The 21,010-nt window shown below is 35.7% G+C and overlaps 1 protein-coding gene across 1 annotated transcript; it reads left to right on the top strand.

Moving 5' to 3' along the window:
• Positions 1 to 629: 629 nt before the first annotated feature.
• SERINC1 (serine incorporator 1) lies at positions 630 to 20,735 on the top strand. Its single transcript, XM_044000696.1, has 10 exons — positions 630 to 785; positions 3,351 to 3,512; positions 5,172 to 5,341; positions 9,846 to 9,925; positions 11,326 to 11,463; positions 13,130 to 13,299; positions 13,414 to 13,504; positions 16,622 to 16,766; positions 16,876 to 17,106; positions 19,119 to 20,735. Exons 1-10 carry the CDS (start codon positions 747 to 749, stop codon positions 19,252 to 19,254), a joined length of 1,362 nt encoding a protein of 453 aa, XP_043856631.1. The 5' UTR covers positions 630 to 746; the 3' UTR covers positions 19,255 to 20,735.
• The last annotated feature ends 275 nt before the right edge of the window (positions 20,736 to 21,010 follow it).

The following is a 21,010-nucleotide window of genomic DNA, read 5'->3' as shown; positions in this document are numbered from 1 at the left end:
CCAGAGACATGGTGACTTGCTCAAGGTCGAACTAGTACGGGGGTGTAAGGCACAATTTGCACCCAGATCTTCCTGACTCCAAATCCAGCGAATCCAGGACACTGGAAAACACCGAAAACAAAGCATATGATCTAATGAAAGAGCGAGAGAAAAGGTGAGTGAGGTGAAGTGTAAGAAAGTTTATAAAAATGAAGACGCCAGTTTGCTAGGAGAATAGCAAAGCATATGTTACAGGATCTTAGGACAGAGAGGGCACGAGGGGGCCTCAGGAGAGCTTCAGTTCCACACCCCTCTTCTCCATGCCCTGGCTCCCAAGTGGGCACCGAAGAAAGCTTTCGTTGCGCAGCAGTCTCGCCCAGTCCCCGCCTCTGCGGCAAGATGGGAGGAAGGGGGTGAGGCCGGCGCCACCCTATCGACAGGATTTTTTTTCCCCTTTAATTAACTGGCCAAACAACCCAGTCACACAACAGGTCCGCCTGGGGGTCGCAGACTACCAGGCCCCATCTTTTCTTTGTATCCTTCTACACCCTCCTCACGGCTTACCTAGCCCACTCTCACCCCCCCCCCACACACACACACAGACAGACAGAGTTACTTTTTCTCCCGGGGAAATGACGTACATGCTGCGAGGGAGGCGGGGGCAGGGCCTAGGCCGGAAGTGCCTGGAAGATGGTAAATAAGGTGTGAGAGGAAAAAGAGCCTGGCACCATTTTTACAGCGCCCGGAGCTCCTGCTGTCTCCTGGCCATGGGGGGTGTCCTGGGATTGTGCTCCATGGCGAGCTGGGTATGTCGCCTCCGGCGTTCTCAGCGGGGTGAGGGAGCTGGCTGCGGGAGGGAAAGAAAGGACTCCCGGGAGAGAGGCTCCGGGAGCCGAGCCCTCGCCCTCCCCCCACCCCGGGGTGCCCCGTCTTTTCGGCTCGGCCGCGTCTCGCGTCACGAGCTCTCTGTCTCCCATTTTTCGTTGTCCCAGGGGGTGGGGGTGGCCTCCGACCCTGGATCTGGCGAAGGGAGTGGGGGAGGTGGGAGACGTGCCCGGAATCTTCTGGGCTCTGGGGAGAAAGGGAAGAAAAGGGCCGGCGTCATCCGCCCCTCCTCCGGTCTCTTTTGTGGCCTGGCCGACTCGCCGCCGCCCCGGGCTGCGTCGGTGCCTCGGCCCGGCCCTCAGCGCCTGCCCAGGGCTGCGTGGTCTGTTGCTTTTCTTACTGCGCAGCCATGCCGGATTCGCCTCTGCACCCTCCTGCGGCCCGGAGGCGTCTGATGGGAATCCCGGTGGTTTTCTTGAGGGAAGGGGATCGTGTTAGTATAAGACATTTGAAAATGAGGGGGGTAAAGAGGCGGCTTTGCTGAGCCACTCGCTGCTCGGTGAATTGGGAAGCGCCCTGGAGGTTGAAAGACCTGGGTTCTAGTCCTTAGTGTTAACAGCTGTATGACCTTGGGCAAGTCACCCCTCCTCCCTGAGGCGAAATTTTACTTATCGATAAAAGGGCAACTGATAACACTTATTTTGTCTAGCTCTTGGCAGTGTTAGGAATTTTGTAAATTGCATAAACCCTGAACTGTTGTCAAAATGCCGCTGTTCCTGGTGTTTAAAACAAACAGTCATCATCACCCTAGTGGTGAGAAAGGGGTACTACGCCTCCCAAAATGCGAAGCTTTAACCCAAGGAATAATTTATGTGCCTAGAAGAATCTGGCCAAGAAGCTGTGAATTTTTAGACTTGGAATAAATATCCTTTTGGATAACCCCCTCTTACCTTTGGAAAACCTCTGATCACTTGCAGAATTGTTAAGGGAAAACTTAGGGAGACAGCCTGATAAAAAGAAAAGAAATACTGCATTGGGAGTCACATGGTCTGAGTTCAAAACCCATTCACTGCCACTTGGCATCTGTGAATATCACTTTCATTTTCTTTAATATGAGGGGGTTGGGCTAGATTGTTAAGGTCCCATTTAGCTCCAAATTGCTATCCTACGATGATTTTAAAAAAAGAAGGCTTATTAGGGAAGGCATCATTTGTGTGTGTGTGTGTGTGTGTGTGTGTGTGTGTGTGTGTGTGTGTGTGTGTGTGTACCATATGTGCCTAGGTGGCAGTGTATAGAGCATGGTCCTGGAGTCAAGAGGACCTGGATTCAAATATCACCTCAGACACTAGCTGGGTGACCCTGGGCAAGTCACCTAACTCCAATTGTCTTAAACGTCTGGGGCCATCTCCAGTCTTCCTGTGTGTCTGTGTCTCCTGCCACTGGACCGAGATGGTCTGGTCAGTGACCTTGCACAGCTCTCCCTCACTCAAATCCAAATCACTGTAATATCATGGTCCTCTTCCAGTATGAAGGACAAACAGCCTTGACACCTCAAAATAATTCCAAAGTAAATATTCACTTCTTTCATACTTTATACAGGTATTGGTACTGTCTTTAAATAGTGGAAATAAATCGACCTTGTTAATTGATAATTAATGATATTTTTTAAAGCCCAAAGGGGGTTAAGCCCTCCCAGCCATACCCTTTATAGGATTAGGAGAAGCTTTTTCCTATCTACAAAGAGTAATTTTTAATACATGAGTTTCTTTGTGACACAAATAATTTCCTTGGAATAAAACCTAGTACTTCTTCCAATATTCTTTTGCCTCTTATTTTCTCTATTACTGTTCATTTACTCTCTTCTTCTATGTGTCTTTCTCCTTTTCTGTTTCCTTTCTTTTTGCTTCTTGTCTCCACCCCTTATGATTTTTTCCTACTCCTTTCTGGCAAAATTTAAATTTAAGCATATTTAAAATATTATGTTTAATGACTGATTCATCCTTTTAAAATCATGAATTTAAAATTTAATGTGTGCTTCCACTTTTGATTCCCCCCCCTCCCCCCCCAAATGAGCCCAGCTCTTGGTAGGCATTGTGGTGTAATAGAAAACTTCACTGCCTTTGATCAAAAATACCTTGTTTCATACCTTAAGGATCACAGAACTTAGATTTGGAAATCCAGGTGATTTTTAATTTTTGAGTCATACATTGGTGTTTTTATTTTGTTCAGGGACCCTACCTATTTATATTTTTGTTAGCAGAAATGAAAGAATAATAGAATTGATTAGTAAGATTAATAAAAACTGTAGCACCACAAAATCTCTATAGTATATCACACAAAAATAATTATACCCTTTCTCTAACATCTTTAGTATAATTGAATTATATACTGTATAAAATGGAACCCTTTGGAAGACCATTTATGATTTTATCCCATTCAGATTTTGGCGATCTTTCTCACTTTAGGCACTTCTTTTTATGGGTAATGTAGATTGACTTTCTATATATTAAAGTGTTACTTGTTTCTAACATTTTTCTCTTCACCAGATACCATGTTTATGTGGGAGTGCTCCATGTCTGCTGTGCCGATGCTGTCCCAGTGGAAATAACTCCACAGTAACTCGGCTGATATATGCATTCTTTTTGCTTATTGGTGTGGGTATATCCTGTGTGATGTTGATACCAGGAATGGAAGAACAGTTAAACAAGGTTAGGTTTCATTTTGTTTGTTTGTTATTTGATTTTGTGTTAGGTATGAAATTGCAATATGATTATCAGTGCAGTGATTTATGACTTAGTTGATTTTATTTCATCAGTTTTTTTTCCTAAATAATAGCACCTTGTGCTTAGACTCTGTAAGCTAAAAGAATCAAAAACCTTTTCCCACAAGAACCTAAACAACAGAGTGGGGGGGGGGCGCATACACACATGACATAATTTATTTTCTAAACACTGACAATCTTGGGATCAAAATATTCTAGTATGATAATATCCATGATCTTGGATAAAGAAGTTAGCCTTTTCTGCTCTAAAGCTAATGATAAGGATAAGGTAGGTAATGTCTAGACCTCTTTTCTAACTTTCTCCTATTTTTAAAAAAAGTATTTTGTAGAAAATTAACTAGTAGCACTTCATTTCACAATGGCTCCTTTTTTGCTGAAGCTAGCAAAAGAGAAATTTAACCTGTATTTGAGTTATTAAAACTTGAAATTCTTGGTTGACAGTATTTGTTATTTCCTATTCTTATGTTTTGGAGGGCTATGAATGATCTTTTTTTGATAATACTTCTCAGTAATAACCACATAAAATTATTTTGTGTTAGTTCATCATTCTAATTGCTCATTTCATTTAAAAAGTTATTTTGCTTGAGCAGATTGAAATATAACATGCCTAAACTGTAGATTACATATTCAAAGATGATGATATGCTATTAATATGGGTTGATTTGCCCCAAAAGAGCCATATATTCCAACACTTCTTGGTAACTTTCTTAAATTGTGTTGTTTTGTGGTGGATTTTTTTGTTTTGTTTTTGTTCTTTTGTTTTTTTGACTTGTAACTGTAGAGGCTAGTAGTTTGGCTCTTAGCTATTTGAGGCATAAGTAATAAGTACTTTGTATACCTTAATTTTTCCTTCATTTTTTAGCAAACTGTTTTATTTCTAAAATTAAAGTACATTATTAAATTTTGTAAAATTAAAGTTAGGAATAATTCTGGTGAAAATTAGATTTTAATTCTGTTATATTGGAAGGTTTTTTGGTTGATAAATGAAATGTGTAAGCACAATATCAGTTAAAAATTGACAAGTCATCTCAATCCCTTGAGAATTATCTTCTAGTAAATGGGTTGAAAAATGATTAACTTTGAAAAGGCAACTGTTCTTCAATATTCTCATACATATTGAGTTATAGTGACCTAGATACTGCGAGTTAGGGGGAGTGGCATAGGGAAGACAGGAATGTTTCTATAAAATAAAGTTTTGAAAAATCAGGACAAATCTTTGTGATTAAAAAGTATATCAAGGGGCAGCTAGGTGGCACAATGGATAGAGCACCAGCCCTGGAGTCAGGAGTACCTCAGTTCAAATCTGGCCTCAGACACTTAACGCTAGCTGTGTGACCCTGGGCAAGTCACTTAACCCCAGTTGCCTCACTTAAAAAAAAAAGTATATCAAACTTAGGGTGGGCAGTGGGGATTTGTCTTTTTACAGTTTAGTAAAATTTGGAATATAATAGCTTGATGTAGTAAATCAATATTAAGATTATTTTTTAAGGAATTCTGCATTTTGGGAATTTAGTTATATAGATTTAATTTGTGTAAGTTTTACATCTTTTTCTTATTGGTCATAATGTTGTGTTTACTGTCCTAGATTCCTGGATTTTGTGATAGCGGGACAGGACTTGTGCCTTGTAATGTGTTGGTTGGATACAAAGCTGTATACCGTTTGTGCTTTGGCATGGCCATGTTTTTTCTTTTGTTCTCCTTACTAATGATCAAAGTGAAGAGCAGCAGTGATCCCAGAGCTGCAGTGCACAATGGGTAAGTTTTAACTTTTTTCAAGAAGCTGAAAAAAATGGATAGCAATTCTTAAGCCTCCCTAATGAAAGTGTTAAGAATTCTTTGATAAATATTGAAAATTGACATAATCTTTTAATATACATTTTAAGGTTGAAAAAGTAACTAGAGTTAAGTTTCAGTTATTTAAATTTTGATGAATAGTTTTGGGGAAAATTTCTGGTGATTATAAAATTAGAAATTCTCAGGTTGTATTTATTTCCTACCTAATGGGGGGAAAACATGTTTCATTAGCGCTTATGTCTTCAGTATTCACATTAGGCTATCAGAACTTTGGTAGGAAATTGAATTTTCATTCTGAAAAATTAGAGAAGAAAAAAGTTGCATTGGATAAATAGCTGTGATAGATGTGAAGTAAAGAAACACTGAACTGGAAGTTGAGAAATAAATAAAAATGGAATACAATGGAAAGAGCAGTCATTTACAGTTGAAGGATTTGGGCTTGAATCCTGGCCCTGCTGCTGTTGCCTTGGGCAATTCCTTTTACCAGGATAAGACATGGTTTCCCCACCTGTCAAATTTTGGAGTTGGCAGTAATGGTCTTGATGAACAGATAACGTCCTTCAAAACAGAGAGGCAAGAGTATACTAGGGCAGACTATTTATATGCATAGATAAATCATATCTAGGATTTTTGCTTCCCCCCCCCAAAAAAAAAAAAGAGAGAAAGAGAAGTGGGGAGACTTTCTAGAAATTACTGATATAAATACAAAGGGCAACAATTTTAACTTTAACTTAATTTTAGGTCATGAAAAGTACTAAAGTGGACAACTGTATTTACAGACATCAAAACATAATCATAGGCAGTTATTCACTATGTAAGCATAGTGAGTGGGCAAGAAGCTGAGATTATGAAGTGTTTTAGCTTTTGTGAAAAAAAATATTTGAAAAGAATTTATAAATGTTCAAGTGCTTAAAAGTTAATATTAAACATTAATAAAACCAATTAAATTTGCTCTGCAATTATTTACATTTAAATGCATTTCAGTACTTGGCACATACTGTTACGACAGGATTGACACAGAAAGTACTCAGCCAGGTACTCAAGGTGGGGAGAGAGAGAGAGTTTATTACAGGCAGGCCCAAGGTGGGGTTCAAACCTCACAACAGTGGGCCCCGAGTCTTGTAGCCCACCTGGTTGTGTATAAAAAGAGTAGGCGTGGCATAGTGGTATAGTCATCATTGCAGGACAGCAAGATACATACAAGTGTAAGGATGAGGTCAGTGATTACCTTACAAAGGACAAAGGAGAGACAGGTCTGCAGCTGGAACACAGCAAGGCCAGGCCTGTCTGGGACAGACAAGGTCAGGGGGCAGAGATTACCTTACAAAGGACAAAGGAGAAACAGGCCTGCAGCTGCAGCTGGAACACAGCAAGCAAGGCCAGGGCCTGTCTGAGACAGACAAGGTCAGAGCCTACGTGTGATTTTCCACATCAATACTAGGTGTTTAATAAATGCTTATTCCCTCCCTCTCTTTTATAAAAACCTTTTAATGGATAGCTTTTCCCCCCTTATCCGCTAATAGTCTTAAGGGATATTCCTGACAGTGGAATTATTGGATCAAAGGGCATGATTATTTTTGTAAATTTTACTCAATCTTTTTTTAAATTAAAGTTATTTAATGGTAATTTTGAGATTATTGAGGGACCGATTATCAAAATAGATACGTACAGAGCAGAGGAACTAAGAACTTAAGGGGAAAAAACTCTTTAATTGTGTTATTATAGCTCAAAGGCAGTCAAGAAAAGCAGTGGTTTCTAAGCTATCCATCTACTTTTTTAGCTCTATAAAATCTATGAGAATAATCTAAATGCTAATGAAAGTAAAAAGAAAATAGATATAGCTTCCTCAAATAGTATGGTACATCAGACCATGAATTTGCAGTAATATAATTGAAAGATATAGAGAATTCAAGATTTTATTGAGCTTACTGTTTGTTAACTGGGAAAAAAAAGACATGATTGTGACAGAATAATCCTCCCTTTTAAAATCATTGCAAAAAATACAGCAAAGCATAAAATAGAATTATATATTTTCTAAAGATATTTGACTATCAGGGAAGATGATCAGAAAGGTACAAATGGAAGAGACTCCTTGTACATGGTGAGGGCCTCCAAACGTTCCTGTTTTCAGATGACATTTGGGTCAGGTGCGTCAAGCCTTGAAACATGATGAGACTCCTAAATTAGGTCCCTCAAGAATTCAGCCTAATTAACCATACTGAAAAAATCAATAGAAGAATGAATGTTACTGAGATTGTGATATGTATTTGGATTAACAGCCTCTGGATTGGGGCCATGATTACATTTATTTTAGACACTGATGATTTACAATGAAAAGGATTTAGGTTTGAAAAGGATTGAGAATAGGTTGAGTTGCATTTGGAAACTGTTACACTGACCACAACCTTTTCCCTGAAATAAAGACCTACCTTTTTTAACCTTATAGCTTTCCACTGATTGTGTGTGGCTGTAAACTATTCAAAAGATAGGGTAGAGGTAAATGCATGGTGAGTGGTGAATAGTTAGCAGCATGTACTAGCACAGAAGTAAGCAGGAGAAAGGGTACAGATGACCAGAACAGGTTGGCTAGTGATGGAGTGACTGAGACTCATAGGAAGTATGCTTTTATCCTTTTCTTCCTGAGCATTGTCAAGACCTAAAGAAAGGTTTCCCAGTATGTCAGATGAACTACTTGCAGAGGATTTACTGGAAAATACTGACAAGAATTGCATAAGGATGGGAAAATGTGGATGGGACTCAGTATTCAGCATTGGAAAGAATACCTGCATCACTGAATACAAAAATGTATCAAATTAATCATAGAAATGTGATTTATATATTCTGAGGATATAGATAAATTTTATTTTTAATAACTATGCAGATATTAGGGAATCAAGTCTGCTAGCACACCATAGATTTTTAGTGGGCATTTTATAAACTTGGCATGATACAGAAAACAAATGGACCGTATATATTGAGGTGGCGGGTATAGGGGATAAGCACATGTGTTGCTTAATGATGACTTGTTGCAGAAACCATATTGAAAAAATATTGAAAACATATTGAAAAATCTGTCTGCCTAACTATGATGGTGTCAGCTCATTTCATGTATTAAATGTTTTCACGTGCAGCCGACCATCACTTCATTTCCTGAAGAGAATAGAACAGTAGTTGAAAGTGCTGCATATTAAATAATAATAGATTGTATTATTTGTCATCTGAAGATAAATTTTCTTCGGCAAAGCAATATTTTTTGGCTATATTGAGGAAAAGGACACTCCTAGTTTTTGTATCTAAAAGATTTTTTTTCCTCGGAAAATTAAGACCTAAATAAAGTATGTGTTGGTTTTTTTTTTTAATTCGGTTTTTCATAAGTAATACCTTGCTTTTTTTTTTTTTTTTTGCGGGGCAATGGGGGTTAAGTGACTTGCCCAGGGTCACACAGCTAGTAAATGTCAAGTGTCTGAGGCCGGATTTGAACTCAGGTATTCCTGAATCCAGGACCGGTGCTTTATCCACTGCGTCACCTAGCCGCCCATATCTTGCTTTTTCTCATGGTATGAAAGACAATCTCTTCCTAAGAGTTAGGGACAGTGAGTAACTTTCTTTTACAATGTCCATCGAACCTTTTGTGAATGGGATTTCTTGATTAGGGTCATAGCAAGGGAAACTTAATGATCTGAAGGTACTGGACATGATAACCATGAGTCTGGTTATCTTCATTTGAACTATTTTCTCAGTGTATTTTTAGTTATTTAATACTGTGTTAGGTGAGAAAACTAATGAGATGACATAAAAGAATGGTGTTTACTTTCTGAGTTTTGTCAGCTGCTGTTAGTTTTCCTCTTGATGTAAGATATAATTATATAGCTATAATAGACTCAACATGTATTCCTTTGCCTATTTGACTTTAATTAGCATTTTAACAAAATCCATTTTCTAGTTAGCTTCTCTCCTGTGACACTCACAAAGGATAAATAATCCATTGTTGTACTCACTGATTTTCTTGAATCATCAAGATACTAGGTTAGTGTTCTCTTATTAACTTTTTAGATATGATGATAACCTTAGATTCTGTGTTCATATATTCATAGGGGTTTTTTAATTTGTTTAGTGCTTTATACTTCATAAAAGTACATTCTTATATTGTTGTAATTAGTATAGCAGTTTTATGAAGGTCAGTGATAGTATTTTAACACAATTCTTTTGTCAAAATGCCATCATTTGTGTAGAACCTGGAAAACAGTTTTTCTTATATTTATGAAGAAGTAGATGAAGTTTAGCCTTGTATTCATTTTATAGTAACCCCTCCAAAGTTTTTTCATTACCAGTTGATGTTATTTTTATATGCTCTTAAATTTTTATATATGTGAAATTACATATATTTGAAAATATTAAAATACACTCCCATATTAAATATATTTGAACTTCTAATACCGTAAGAATCTATGGTTTTCTTTTTTAGATTCTGGTTCTTTAAATTTGTAGCAGCAGTGGCAATTACTGTTGGAGCTTTTTTTATCCCAGAAGGACCCTTTACTACTGGTAAGAACACTGAATATTTGTGTGAATATGTGTGTACTCCTTTTTCCACTGGCTACTATGACACTGCATTTGCTTGGTTCTATTGTTAGACCCCTTCTTTTGCTCCTTTTGTTTTGAATATAGGTACTCCCTAAGGCCTTTTCTTTGAACTTGTTTTCTCTTTATAATCCTTCCTTGTTGATCTCATCCTTTTTAACCATTATCTTCAATCTAATGACTTCCAATTCTCTTACCTCCATCCAGAGCCTCTTTTCTGAACTATATGTATGTGTGTATGTGTATATACCAGTACATGTTGACTGTACATAACTATATTATTTCAGTACTTTAATGCGTTCAAAATCAAACTCGAGATCTTCCTCCAGGACTTTAATGAATGTTATCTTTGCTAAGGTGAAATTGGACTAACCTAATGCTACAAACTCCTCTCCAAAGCTATGAGTTATATGGGGTCAATAAATATGTGCTTGTTATCTCTGTGTTATTATATGACCGTAGCTCTATGAAATGAAGTGGTGTAATTGGCAACAAAGTCTCCCAGAGCTAATAGATTATTCCTTCCCAGGGTTATTTTTCCTTCTATATTTTAAATTTTTTATTGTTAATTACCATATCCATCATGGATCATGGACCTTCCCTAATATTTTTCTATTTTATGGACAAGATTTTATCTCCCCTTTATAAAGTATTTTATTGAATCTATAATCCCAGTACTGCACTCAATCAGTAAACGTTTTTAAGCATCTACTATATGTCAAGCACTGTCCTAAGTTTATTTATCTTTATGGGTACTCATTTGATCAAGCGGGTGTTATATAAGATATGTTACAGATTTTACATTTTATTTTTATAATATTGAGCCACAGGTTTATCAAACATTAATCATCTTTATATATTTGAGTCTGTGTAAGGAATTTCTGGTCTATTCCATTGATCTTATTATCTTTTGGTCCGGTATGAGATAATTTTAGTAATTAGGAATAGGGATTACATCTTTATGTTAGTTTATGAAATTTCCTTTACCAATAAGAGTAAGCACTTTTACGGCAATTAATATCTTTGCTAGAACATTAAGAGGTTAAGTGACTTGTCCAGGCTCATACATTTAGCATGTTCAGAGGCAGTACTTATATTTTCTAGATCTTTATATCATTTTATATGTATTGCGTGCATTAGATTTATCATAGTTTTAAGTGTTGATTTCCTCTCACTTTAATAATTTCATATAGTCTGTTTATTTTGCCTTGTGATACTATTAGTTTTTCTATTATAATTTAATTGAATTTTTGTAACATAAATTTAATACTCTCTGATTCTGTTGTTTATTTTTTATGACAAATTCTATCTTAACTCTTAGCCCAACTGCCTTCTCTTGGGGTATGCTGTTTTTTCTCTTTCAGTGTGGTTTTATGTGGGCATGGCAGGGGCCTTTTGTTTCATCCTCATACAACTGGTTTTACTTATTGATTTTGCCCACTCATGGAATGAATCATGGGTCGAAAAAATGGAAGAAGGGAACTCAAGATGTTGGTATGCAGGTAAGACTTTGTACTGCTTCAGGGGTATAAACAAGCATATGATATCTTACAGGCTCGTTTTAAAGCATATTATGTCTCATTTAATAAATGTGCAGATCATAGAATCAAAAATGTAGAGAACTAGAAGAGGCTTAGTTGCATCTAGTATAGTGTTCTCATTTTGAAGATTTGGTAATAGGCCCAGGGATATTTTTAATTGTAAGGTATTTAAATAGTCTATAGCACGCATCCAACAGCCTCAGTTCCCTGGAACATAGTGGAACTAGAAGAAAAGAATGAAAGGTATCTGAAAAGCAAAAATAAGAGACAATGGCTTTGGGTTAAAAACTCTGTCAGTTTGTTCTTAATTAAGGCATTACCAGAGTCTTTTTACTCTTGTCTTAGGCACATAATTCTCTAATAGTACGGTCACCTGGTTTTATAGCTTAGAGGCAAGCACAGTGGCAAGAATGGACACCTGCCTGCATGGAGACAAAAAAACTAAGAAGCTATCGTCTAGTTCTGTTTAACATGCCTATGCATGTTCTGTAATAGTTTTTGAAAACATTATGTCATTATGGCACATAGTTCAATAATTGATGATCGTGTGATACTGAGTCATGAAGAAATGCCTCATTTATGTATCATTTTATTTAAGATAGAAAGAAAATACATAATACCTTTTAAGAAAGATTTCCCTCTGAAATGGTTCATACATTTTTGATACTTTACCTTTCTGGGAAATTCATAGATGTTCAGCTTCATTTTTTTATGAAGGAAGATAAAGAAGAGTGTATTATTATATTTCTATTTAAAGGCTTTCATATTTTATTGGTATTTGAAAGTTTAAAATATTTTGCTTATGAGAAAGCATTGTAGTTTTATGGGCCAAACAGGTTTTTTTTTGGGGGGGGCAAACATTTTGAAAATAATAAAATCAGAAGTTCACTTTCAAATGCTGTTTGTCAAATAACAAACATTAAATGTAAATCGACAAGAAATAAACCTCTGGCAGGCCCTACCAATTTTAAAGGCCTTTGACTTTGGGCCTAGTGAGGGACTACTACCTTTGTTTCCCAAGGATCAGTCTTGCTAAGATTGGAGAGGTTCAACACCTGGTTGACATTTTTTTTTTTTTTGGTCATAGCAGTTTCCCTAAACCATATGCTAAGTTGTTTTTTTTTTTTAGTGAGGCAATTGGGGTTAAGTGACTTGCCCAGGGTCACACAGCTAGTAAGTGTTAAGTGTCTGAGGCCGGATTTGAACTCAGGTACTCCTGACTCAGGGCCGGTGTTCTATCCACTGCGCCATCTAGCTGCCCCCCATATGCTAAGTTTTAGAGGAATTGTGATCTTTTTCAGGGGACGTAAGGATGTAATACCAATATATATGGACAAAATGACAGATTTGTGATGTCTTGGATATGAAGTAAAATTTTTATGTAGTATATTTTGGACAGTAACCCATAGGAGTAAGAATAGATACTAAAACTTGAAAGTTCCTTGAAAACTGTAAGTTCATATGATTCTTTCAGAGCCTATATGAAGCTAACAGTTATATAGTGCCAGGGTTTGTTTTTGGTTTTGGTAATACAACTTATTTGGTAAATATTTTTTCTAATGTAAGCTTATACACATTTCTTAATATTTATGATGAAACTTAACTCTCAAACTGTATCTCTTCACAGCTTTGTTATCGGCTACAGCAATGAATTATCTGCTGTCTTTAGTTGCTATAGTGTTATTCTTTGTCTACTACACTCACCCAGATGGTTGCTCAGAGAATAAAGCCTTCATCAGTGTTAACATGCTTCTGTGCATTGGAGCATCTATAATGTCTATTCTGCCCAAGATCCAAGTATGCTATTTATTTGAAAATTTCTTTTGACAGTCATATTAATTTCCAAATGTTCACAAATACTGAACCATGTCAGATTGTAAGTGTTGTTTTGATTTTTATATTGTTACATAGGAATCACAGCCAAGATCTGGTTTATTGCAGTCTTCAGTAATCACAATCTACACAATGTATTTGACCTGGTCTGCTATGACGAATGAACCAGGTAATGTTATGGAAATTGTCCTAGATTTTTTTTTTCAAATTTACATTCTTTTTTTAAAAATTCAATCATCTGTTTATAAAGTGTTCAATTAGCAAAAATTCTACCTGAAAGGTATTAATTACTCCAACAAGAGACTTCCCATGTGCATGTCAAAATTTTATCAGACTCCTTAAAAGATGTAACAGTAGAGATAATTTTGTTCAACACTATTGGTATCAACTGACCTGTAAAGTAGAATAGGTATGATGCTTTGTAACATTTCAGGGTGGACATTTTACTGAAGGAATTGAATGTCACTCTTTTCATTCATGCTGTAAGTAAATACAAAAGCCAGAAAAGAATAGTAAATGGAAGGCTATCTTGCAGTTTCTCCTTGAATGGATAAATAAAACAAACTATGGAATTGGTTTTATCATACATCCAAAGGCAGCAAAACATTCTTTTCATGGGACACTAGACATGTTTTATTGCTTATGATAGACATTTACCAAAAAGCTGTAATAGAGGCAACTATAGTCTTATGTACCAGAACCTATTGTGGAAGATAAAGAAGTAGAGACTTTTTTGAGAAATTTGATAAGATCAAACATTAAATATTTACTGCATGACTAAAGTGCAAAAATGGACTTGGAGAAAATAAAATGAGAAAAGTCAGAGGTATATATAATATGTAGAAGTATCACATCTATGAAATAAGTACTGAAACAACATAAAAATTGATTATATTGTCAGAGGAAAGATGTTGGAGTCATTTTCTGATAACCATGTAGAATCAACCTATCAGTTTATTAGTGCAAAAACAAAAATCAAAACCAAATCAAAAGAGGAATAGATGGCACAAAATTGATGAAAATCCATCCTGATCTATTATAACAAGCTACCAATGAATAAAAATGCATAAAAGAACATGCAGTGATATAGAGTATTCCAAGTCCCTAAGGGAGTTTCACTGATATTAATTAATTAATCACTATAATGAGAACAAAAGATCCCAGAGACCATAGTAATAAGTAAACACTTGGCTGTTCTTCCAGAACTAGATAATAGCCAAAGGTAACACATTTAAAATGCCAAGTTGTTTATAAAATCTTAGATAGTCGTCTGATAGAAAATTGTACTCAGTCTTTTAACAGACTCCTGTACATGGTAGTAGAGGAGGAAAATATTTACATAAGCCTAGTAAGAGATTCAAGACATATCCAAAAGGGGCTACTTAAAAATAAAATTGGAATATATAGATAAAAAGTGGAAAAATGTCTACAAACATTTCTCATAGCAAATTATTTTTTCTATTAATCAGTGACAGTAGAACTACATATGGAATCTTAACACCAAATCTCTACCCCCACCAATCCAGGTACTACACAAGAAAGTAAAATGGCACAGAGGAACCAAATATGGGGAGAATAACTAGAGTACACTGAGTAATACAGGGAGTATGTGCCGGAGGCAGCTAAATTTTGAAGGCATTAAGGATCAAGACCAAAGATATCAAATGCTTGGGAAAAAGTCACAGCCCCCTTATTACCAAAAAGGGGGAGGGTGGTCAGAAATATTAGTTATTAATTATTTGGTAATTAATAACCCTTGCATTTATTTTCTTATCTTTTAAAAACTTATGAGAATCATCTACACTTATCAGAAACATCTCGATGAAACTTTGAGAAAAGATCAGGCAAATTTTTCAAAAAAGCTATTATCTCCAATAGATTTTTTTAATAGTAGTATAATTGACTAAAAATGGTGCAGACAGTATGAGATCTCACTCTGTTGCTTTGATTTATTTTTTTAAAAAAACATTTCATAGAAGTTGTTAGAATTTACCTCAGTGACCATCTAATCCAATCACTAAATAAAAAATCCCTAGTAGAATGTACCCAACAAGTGGACATTCGACCGTAATTGAAGATCTCCAGGGGGTGGGAATTCATTCCTGTGGCATCTTTTTAGACTTTTTGGATAATTCTAATTGTTAGGGTTTTTTTCCCCCTGGTATCAGAAATAAATTTGCCTCATTGCATCTCCCACCTGTTTTAGTTTTTGCCCAGTTGATTTGGGGGAATATTTCAAACTAAAGGCTTTCCTCAAATAAGCCCTGTCTATATGGGAAGACTTTAATATGCAGTTGATTGGGCAGCCCATAAAACTGGACCATCAGTATTTTGGATATTGATAAGGGAGGTAAAGAGTGAACTTGGCCCACAATTGAAAAAGAAAGCCAGCTAGATTGGTTTGATGCAATTTAAAAGCTCTTCAAAATTTTTTCAAGCTCCTTTCTGAAATACAGGCTAATCTTTTAAATACTAGTATTCTGTTTATTTATACCTTGTGCTGTGGCATGTGATACATTGAATCCATATCATAATTATCTCCAAAGAATCAGTTGTCACCCAAAGGGCAATGGAGAATCATGTGATGGGAATTATTAATAGGCTGCAGCATATTAACAGTGAAGGAGTCCACAAAAGGACTGTGTAAAGGATGTCATCAAGATTTATGGCTGGAAAGAGAAAGCTGGGCTGATCATGTTGTGAGAAGAAAAGATAACTGGTAGAAGTTTGTGCATGCCATTGCTAATCATAAACTGTCAAGGGCAGGTGCCCTAGCACATTGGGTATACTTTGTAGCATCCATGGATAAAAACTTCACGAATAAAGAAGGCATGGATAGGTTGAGAATTATACAGATTTATCACAAATATTTAGTAAATAATCAACATTAATTATCCTTATAGTGTAATGTAAAAAACTGAGAATCAAAACATGAGATGTAGTTCTGATCTACTAGTAACTCACTGTGATCTTTCATCAGTCACTTTTGTCTTAATTTCCGTTCTTTCCTTTAAAAATAGAAATCATGGCAACTTCACACATTATATAGGGTTTAAAAAGATAATAGATAAAATGTTTTGAAAATTTTAGTGCTATATTAACATAATGTTAGTATGTCTTTTGTTTAATAGTTAAATTTACTTCAAGCATAATTTAGCTTTTTTTTTTCTGGTCAGAGTTTCTTAAAAGTTCTGAATTAATAAGCTTTTGTAATGGATAAAATGTAGATTCCTTGGAAAATGTCATATCTGATTTCTTTCTAACTTGATGTTTATTCACTTCACAGACAGACAGTGCAATCCAAGTTTATTGAGCATAATTGGCTATAATGTTACAACAAGCATTCCAAAGCAAGGGGACTCTGTCCAGTGGTGGGATGCTCAAGGAATTGTGGGACTTATGCTGTTTTTGTGTTGTGTGCTTTATTCAAGGTAAGGATTATTCATAAAGTATTTTGTTAAAAAAAACACAGTAGTTTATTGTCAAATAGTACTTTTCTGAAACTAATGGCTTTCTGTCCTTTTCTACCTGCTTCCATAGTATCCGGTCATCTAACAACAGTCAAGTTAATAAACTGACTTTGACCAGTGATGAATCAACACTGATAGAAGATGGTGTGTCCAGACATGATGGATCACTTGATGATGGTGATGATGTTCACAGAGCAATAGACAATGAAAGGGATGGTGTTACTTACAGTTACTCCTTCTTTCATTTCATGCTTTTCTTGGCTTCACTTTATATCATGATGACCCTGACCAACTGGTACAGGTATTTAATGAAATTTTTAACATTTTGTATTTTAAAGGGGCCTAGGATTCTGGCAGCTTTGCATTTGGTATAAATTAAGATAAAATGGCACTAATTCACAAAAATAATACTAGTACTGTTTTAGAAACTTAGTTTGAATCAACACACAAATGAATACTGGAGGAGTATTATTACAGTGGCCTCTTAGGAAATTATAAATTATTTTCTACTTTGTTGTGGGTTCAGATGTTAAATTGTTAACATAAATTGAAACCAAAAAAGTGGCAAATTTTATAAAATAAAGATTTTCTTTGATACTTTTGGAGCCTGTAGAAATGTAAATTTTTGATTGACCTAAAGGGATATATAATAATTTGGATTTTGAGCTCTACTTGATATCTTAATTGCAATATGATTTTTTTCCTCTTACTTATACATGCATTTATAATCTTTTCCACTCCTTTGATCAATGACAGCAATTTTTAAAAATGAAAAGAAAACCCTCAACAAATTTCCATATTGGCCTTGCCTAGAAATGTCACTGCAAGGATGGTAAAAAAAAGGTTCTTCATTACTTCTTGCTACTGGGAAACACATTGGACTTGATGGTTACTTATTAAAGACATTAGTAATTATATATAATGCTTTAAGGTTTTTGATCCTCATACCTGTAGGGTAGGTACTATTATTAACACCATTTTACAAATGAGGAAATTGATAACCAGTACGTTCTCAGGGTCACATTATCAGGCAGGATTTGAATTCAAGTAAGCATTCTATAGTTTTCTTTAAGCTTTGTTCAAGACTATTCAAAAGCTGCCCAGCTGCCTGATGATATACAGATAGATTAAGACCCATTACAGGATTACATTTCCAGCTAAGTTCTATGAAAGGAAGAGAAGTTAGCCTTGCCAAATATTTGAAGAACTGTCAGATTAGAATTGGAGTATAATAACATGCCACTTAATGCGGAGAAAATGTTTGGAATATGGCCATGGCATACTTAAAGTTCAAAAAGTTATCATAAACTCAAAAAACTCAGGGCTTTTTAAATTCTACAAATGAAGAGAAACTTGATACTACATAAAATCAAGAACAATGACTATGTAGTGTGGAAGTAAGAGACAGAACTATATAAAACAGACAGCATGGTACAGGCTATTTAGGGGAATAGCCAAAGCTCACTATACAATTGTGTAGTACCTAGGAGCTTGTTTTGCTTTGTTAAATCATCTTATCAAGCAAGGTTTATATTCAGAAGTAGACTGGAATTGTGGGGGGGAAAGTTCAAATTATGGCATTTCCCACTTAACTATGTCTGTGATCTTAGGCAAGTCACTTAACCTCACTGGGTCTCAGTTTCCCTTTCTGCAAAATAAGATACTAACTGATCTTCCAGGTAGGTTCCTTCAGCTCTGTATCTTTTATCAGTGTATGCTATTTAAGAATGTAGGGGGGCAGCTAGGTGGCACAGTGGATAGAGCACCGGCCCTGGAGTCAGGAATACCTGAGTTTAAATCCAGCCTCAGACACTTAACACTTACTAGCTGTGTGACCCTGGGCAAGTCACTTAACCCCAATTGATTCACTAAAAAAAAAAATGTAGGGAAATGTAGTCTGCTTTAAGAAACACATACATAACAGATAGTTTGAAAGTTTTCACATTAACATTTCAGTTTTCTGAAAAAATTGATACATTATATTCCTTAGGGAATCTGTGCTTTAAGGTTTCTCTCACTTTATTTAGTAGAAACGTCCTGGGAAAGCTACTTAACTTGTATAAATCTTATTTGAAATGTTCATTTAAACCTGTCAGCAAATACTCTTATAAAGCAGAAACAAAATCTTTTATGATATGAATAATACCATCTAACTTAAATAAGTTGAGATTTCTTTTTGTGCAGTTTTCTGGATTTTTTTTAAAGTGCATATGTATTTAACCAACTCTGAAACTCAGAGCTTTAAGGATTAGATATTAATACAATATGTATTTTTTTCTTTCTTCTTGTCTTTCCACCCCTCAAATATTTTAGTTATGAGCCTTCTCATGAGATGACCAGTAAATGGACTTCAGTCTGGGTGAAAATCTCTTCAAGCTGGATTGGCATTGTGCTGTATGTTTGGACACTAGTGGCTCCACTCGTCCTCACAAACCGTGATTTTGACTGAACTGGAATTCTGGCATGAAAGTTCTTTTTGCTTCTTGCTCGTTTCAAATTGACAGTATTCCAGACTTTAATGTAAATATGTGTGTGTGTGTTAACAAGATAGCCTACCTGGTAATAGTCTGCATGATATAGATTGTGTCACTTTCTATTTTACTTGGTATTTTCTTGCCAAGCTCACTGATTTATGTTGGACTTGATAGCAGTGAAGATAATCAGTATTGTGTGAGGTGGTAGGAAAAGTAGATAGATGAGGAATATGGGGGGAAAGTGAAATAGGGGGAAAGCAAAAATGTTAGAAATTTAAATTTTAAAAGCATGGTGGAATTGAAGATGTTATTTTATCAACTATATAAGCAAGTTAGGACTGCCTTTTAATAATACCTGATGACTTGCTTCAAAAAAAATACCCTAAATAAGAAATTTGCTGTTCTAGAATTCTTTAAAACATGTTACATAAACATTTTCTGACAGCTGGTATCTACCCAGTTTTTTCATGATACCAAGAAATGTTATCACCTACAGGAAATGTTTTGGGTTACATAGTATGGAAAATGTAATCAATAGTGCCTGAGTAGTAAATTTGAAATTTCTCACGGTTGGAAGATTTTTATAGGCAGGTACTGTTTTACTACTTTTGTTAGTTATCTTTCTGTAATGTCTAGCACAGAGGATTCTGTAACAGACCTCTCTTCACCCCTCCCCCTCAAACCAGAGAATATCCAATTTAGAAAGAAAACGTATGTTATATGTAGATGAAACTTTTAGTAACTTTTCAAAAAGTAAAATTTTGAATTTTGAAAAGAATAATCATGGCTTAGAGTCAAATTATAGAAAGGATTTTGGAAGTCAGCTAAAGGATAAAATAAAGTAGACTTTTTGACCCAGGGGAGAAATTTTAGAGCTGGAATGAGACGTTAGAGACGTGAGGTGACTTGTCCAAGGTTGGAACCAAGTCTCCTGAAGAGTTAGGTGCATTTGCCATTGTACCGGTGGCACCAAAAATTATTCTACAAAATAATATTGTTCATAGTATGTGTTGTGCCTGATCTATTTTGGGTTACTCCATGTAATTCTTGTGGCTGGTGCCTAGCATGTCTGTAGTTAATGGCAAAATTATCAGTGCTAAAGAATGAACCCTGGCTTAAAGTTTGTTGTGCTGTTTAAAATGTATTATTAAATGCTTTTGTATTTGCTGCTATGTAATTGAAATACATGGGCTTTATTTAAACCTTGTTTGTTCCATCCCAAATTGAACACTGATTATGAATCTAGAAACATACTTAAGCACTTGTTTTTGTATGATGTAACTACAGCTCTTTATCTTTGTGACTTTAAATGGTTATGAATGCAGGTGGAATATAATAAAGAAATAACTGTCATTCTCCAACCTTATATTTGGGGATTCTAAATTTCTCATTATTAAATATTCACATACTTCAGCATCTGTATGTTACTTATTAATAAACATAAATTGATATAAGAGGTTTGGGGTTTGTCAAGTTTTGATCATAGAGCCTTTGGCAACTTAATATACAGTAGTCATATTTTTTTCCCCCTTCTGCTCACTCAACTGAGAAAGAGACCATTTTCCCTCTTGTATCCCAATACCTTGATACCTCATTCTTTTATTACAATCTTATTAAAGGGGGACCCTTCTCACTATGGCCAACTCTTTAGCATGTATCCTTGATACTAGCCTCTCATTTTCTCTAAACAATTGTTCCCATATCATTCTCTCATTAATTTTAACTCTATCC

Source organism: Dromiciops gliroides, chromosome 4 (genome assembly GCF_019393635.1).
Source record: "Dromiciops gliroides isolate mDroGli1 chromosome 4, mDroGli1.pri, whole genome shotgun sequence".
NCBI classification, from domain to species: Eukaryota; Metazoa; Chordata; class Mammalia; order Microbiotheria; family Microbiotheriidae; genus Dromiciops; species Dromiciops gliroides.
Note: the sequence above shows the minus strand (reverse complement) of the source record. Positions and strands in the feature narration are given on the sequence as shown.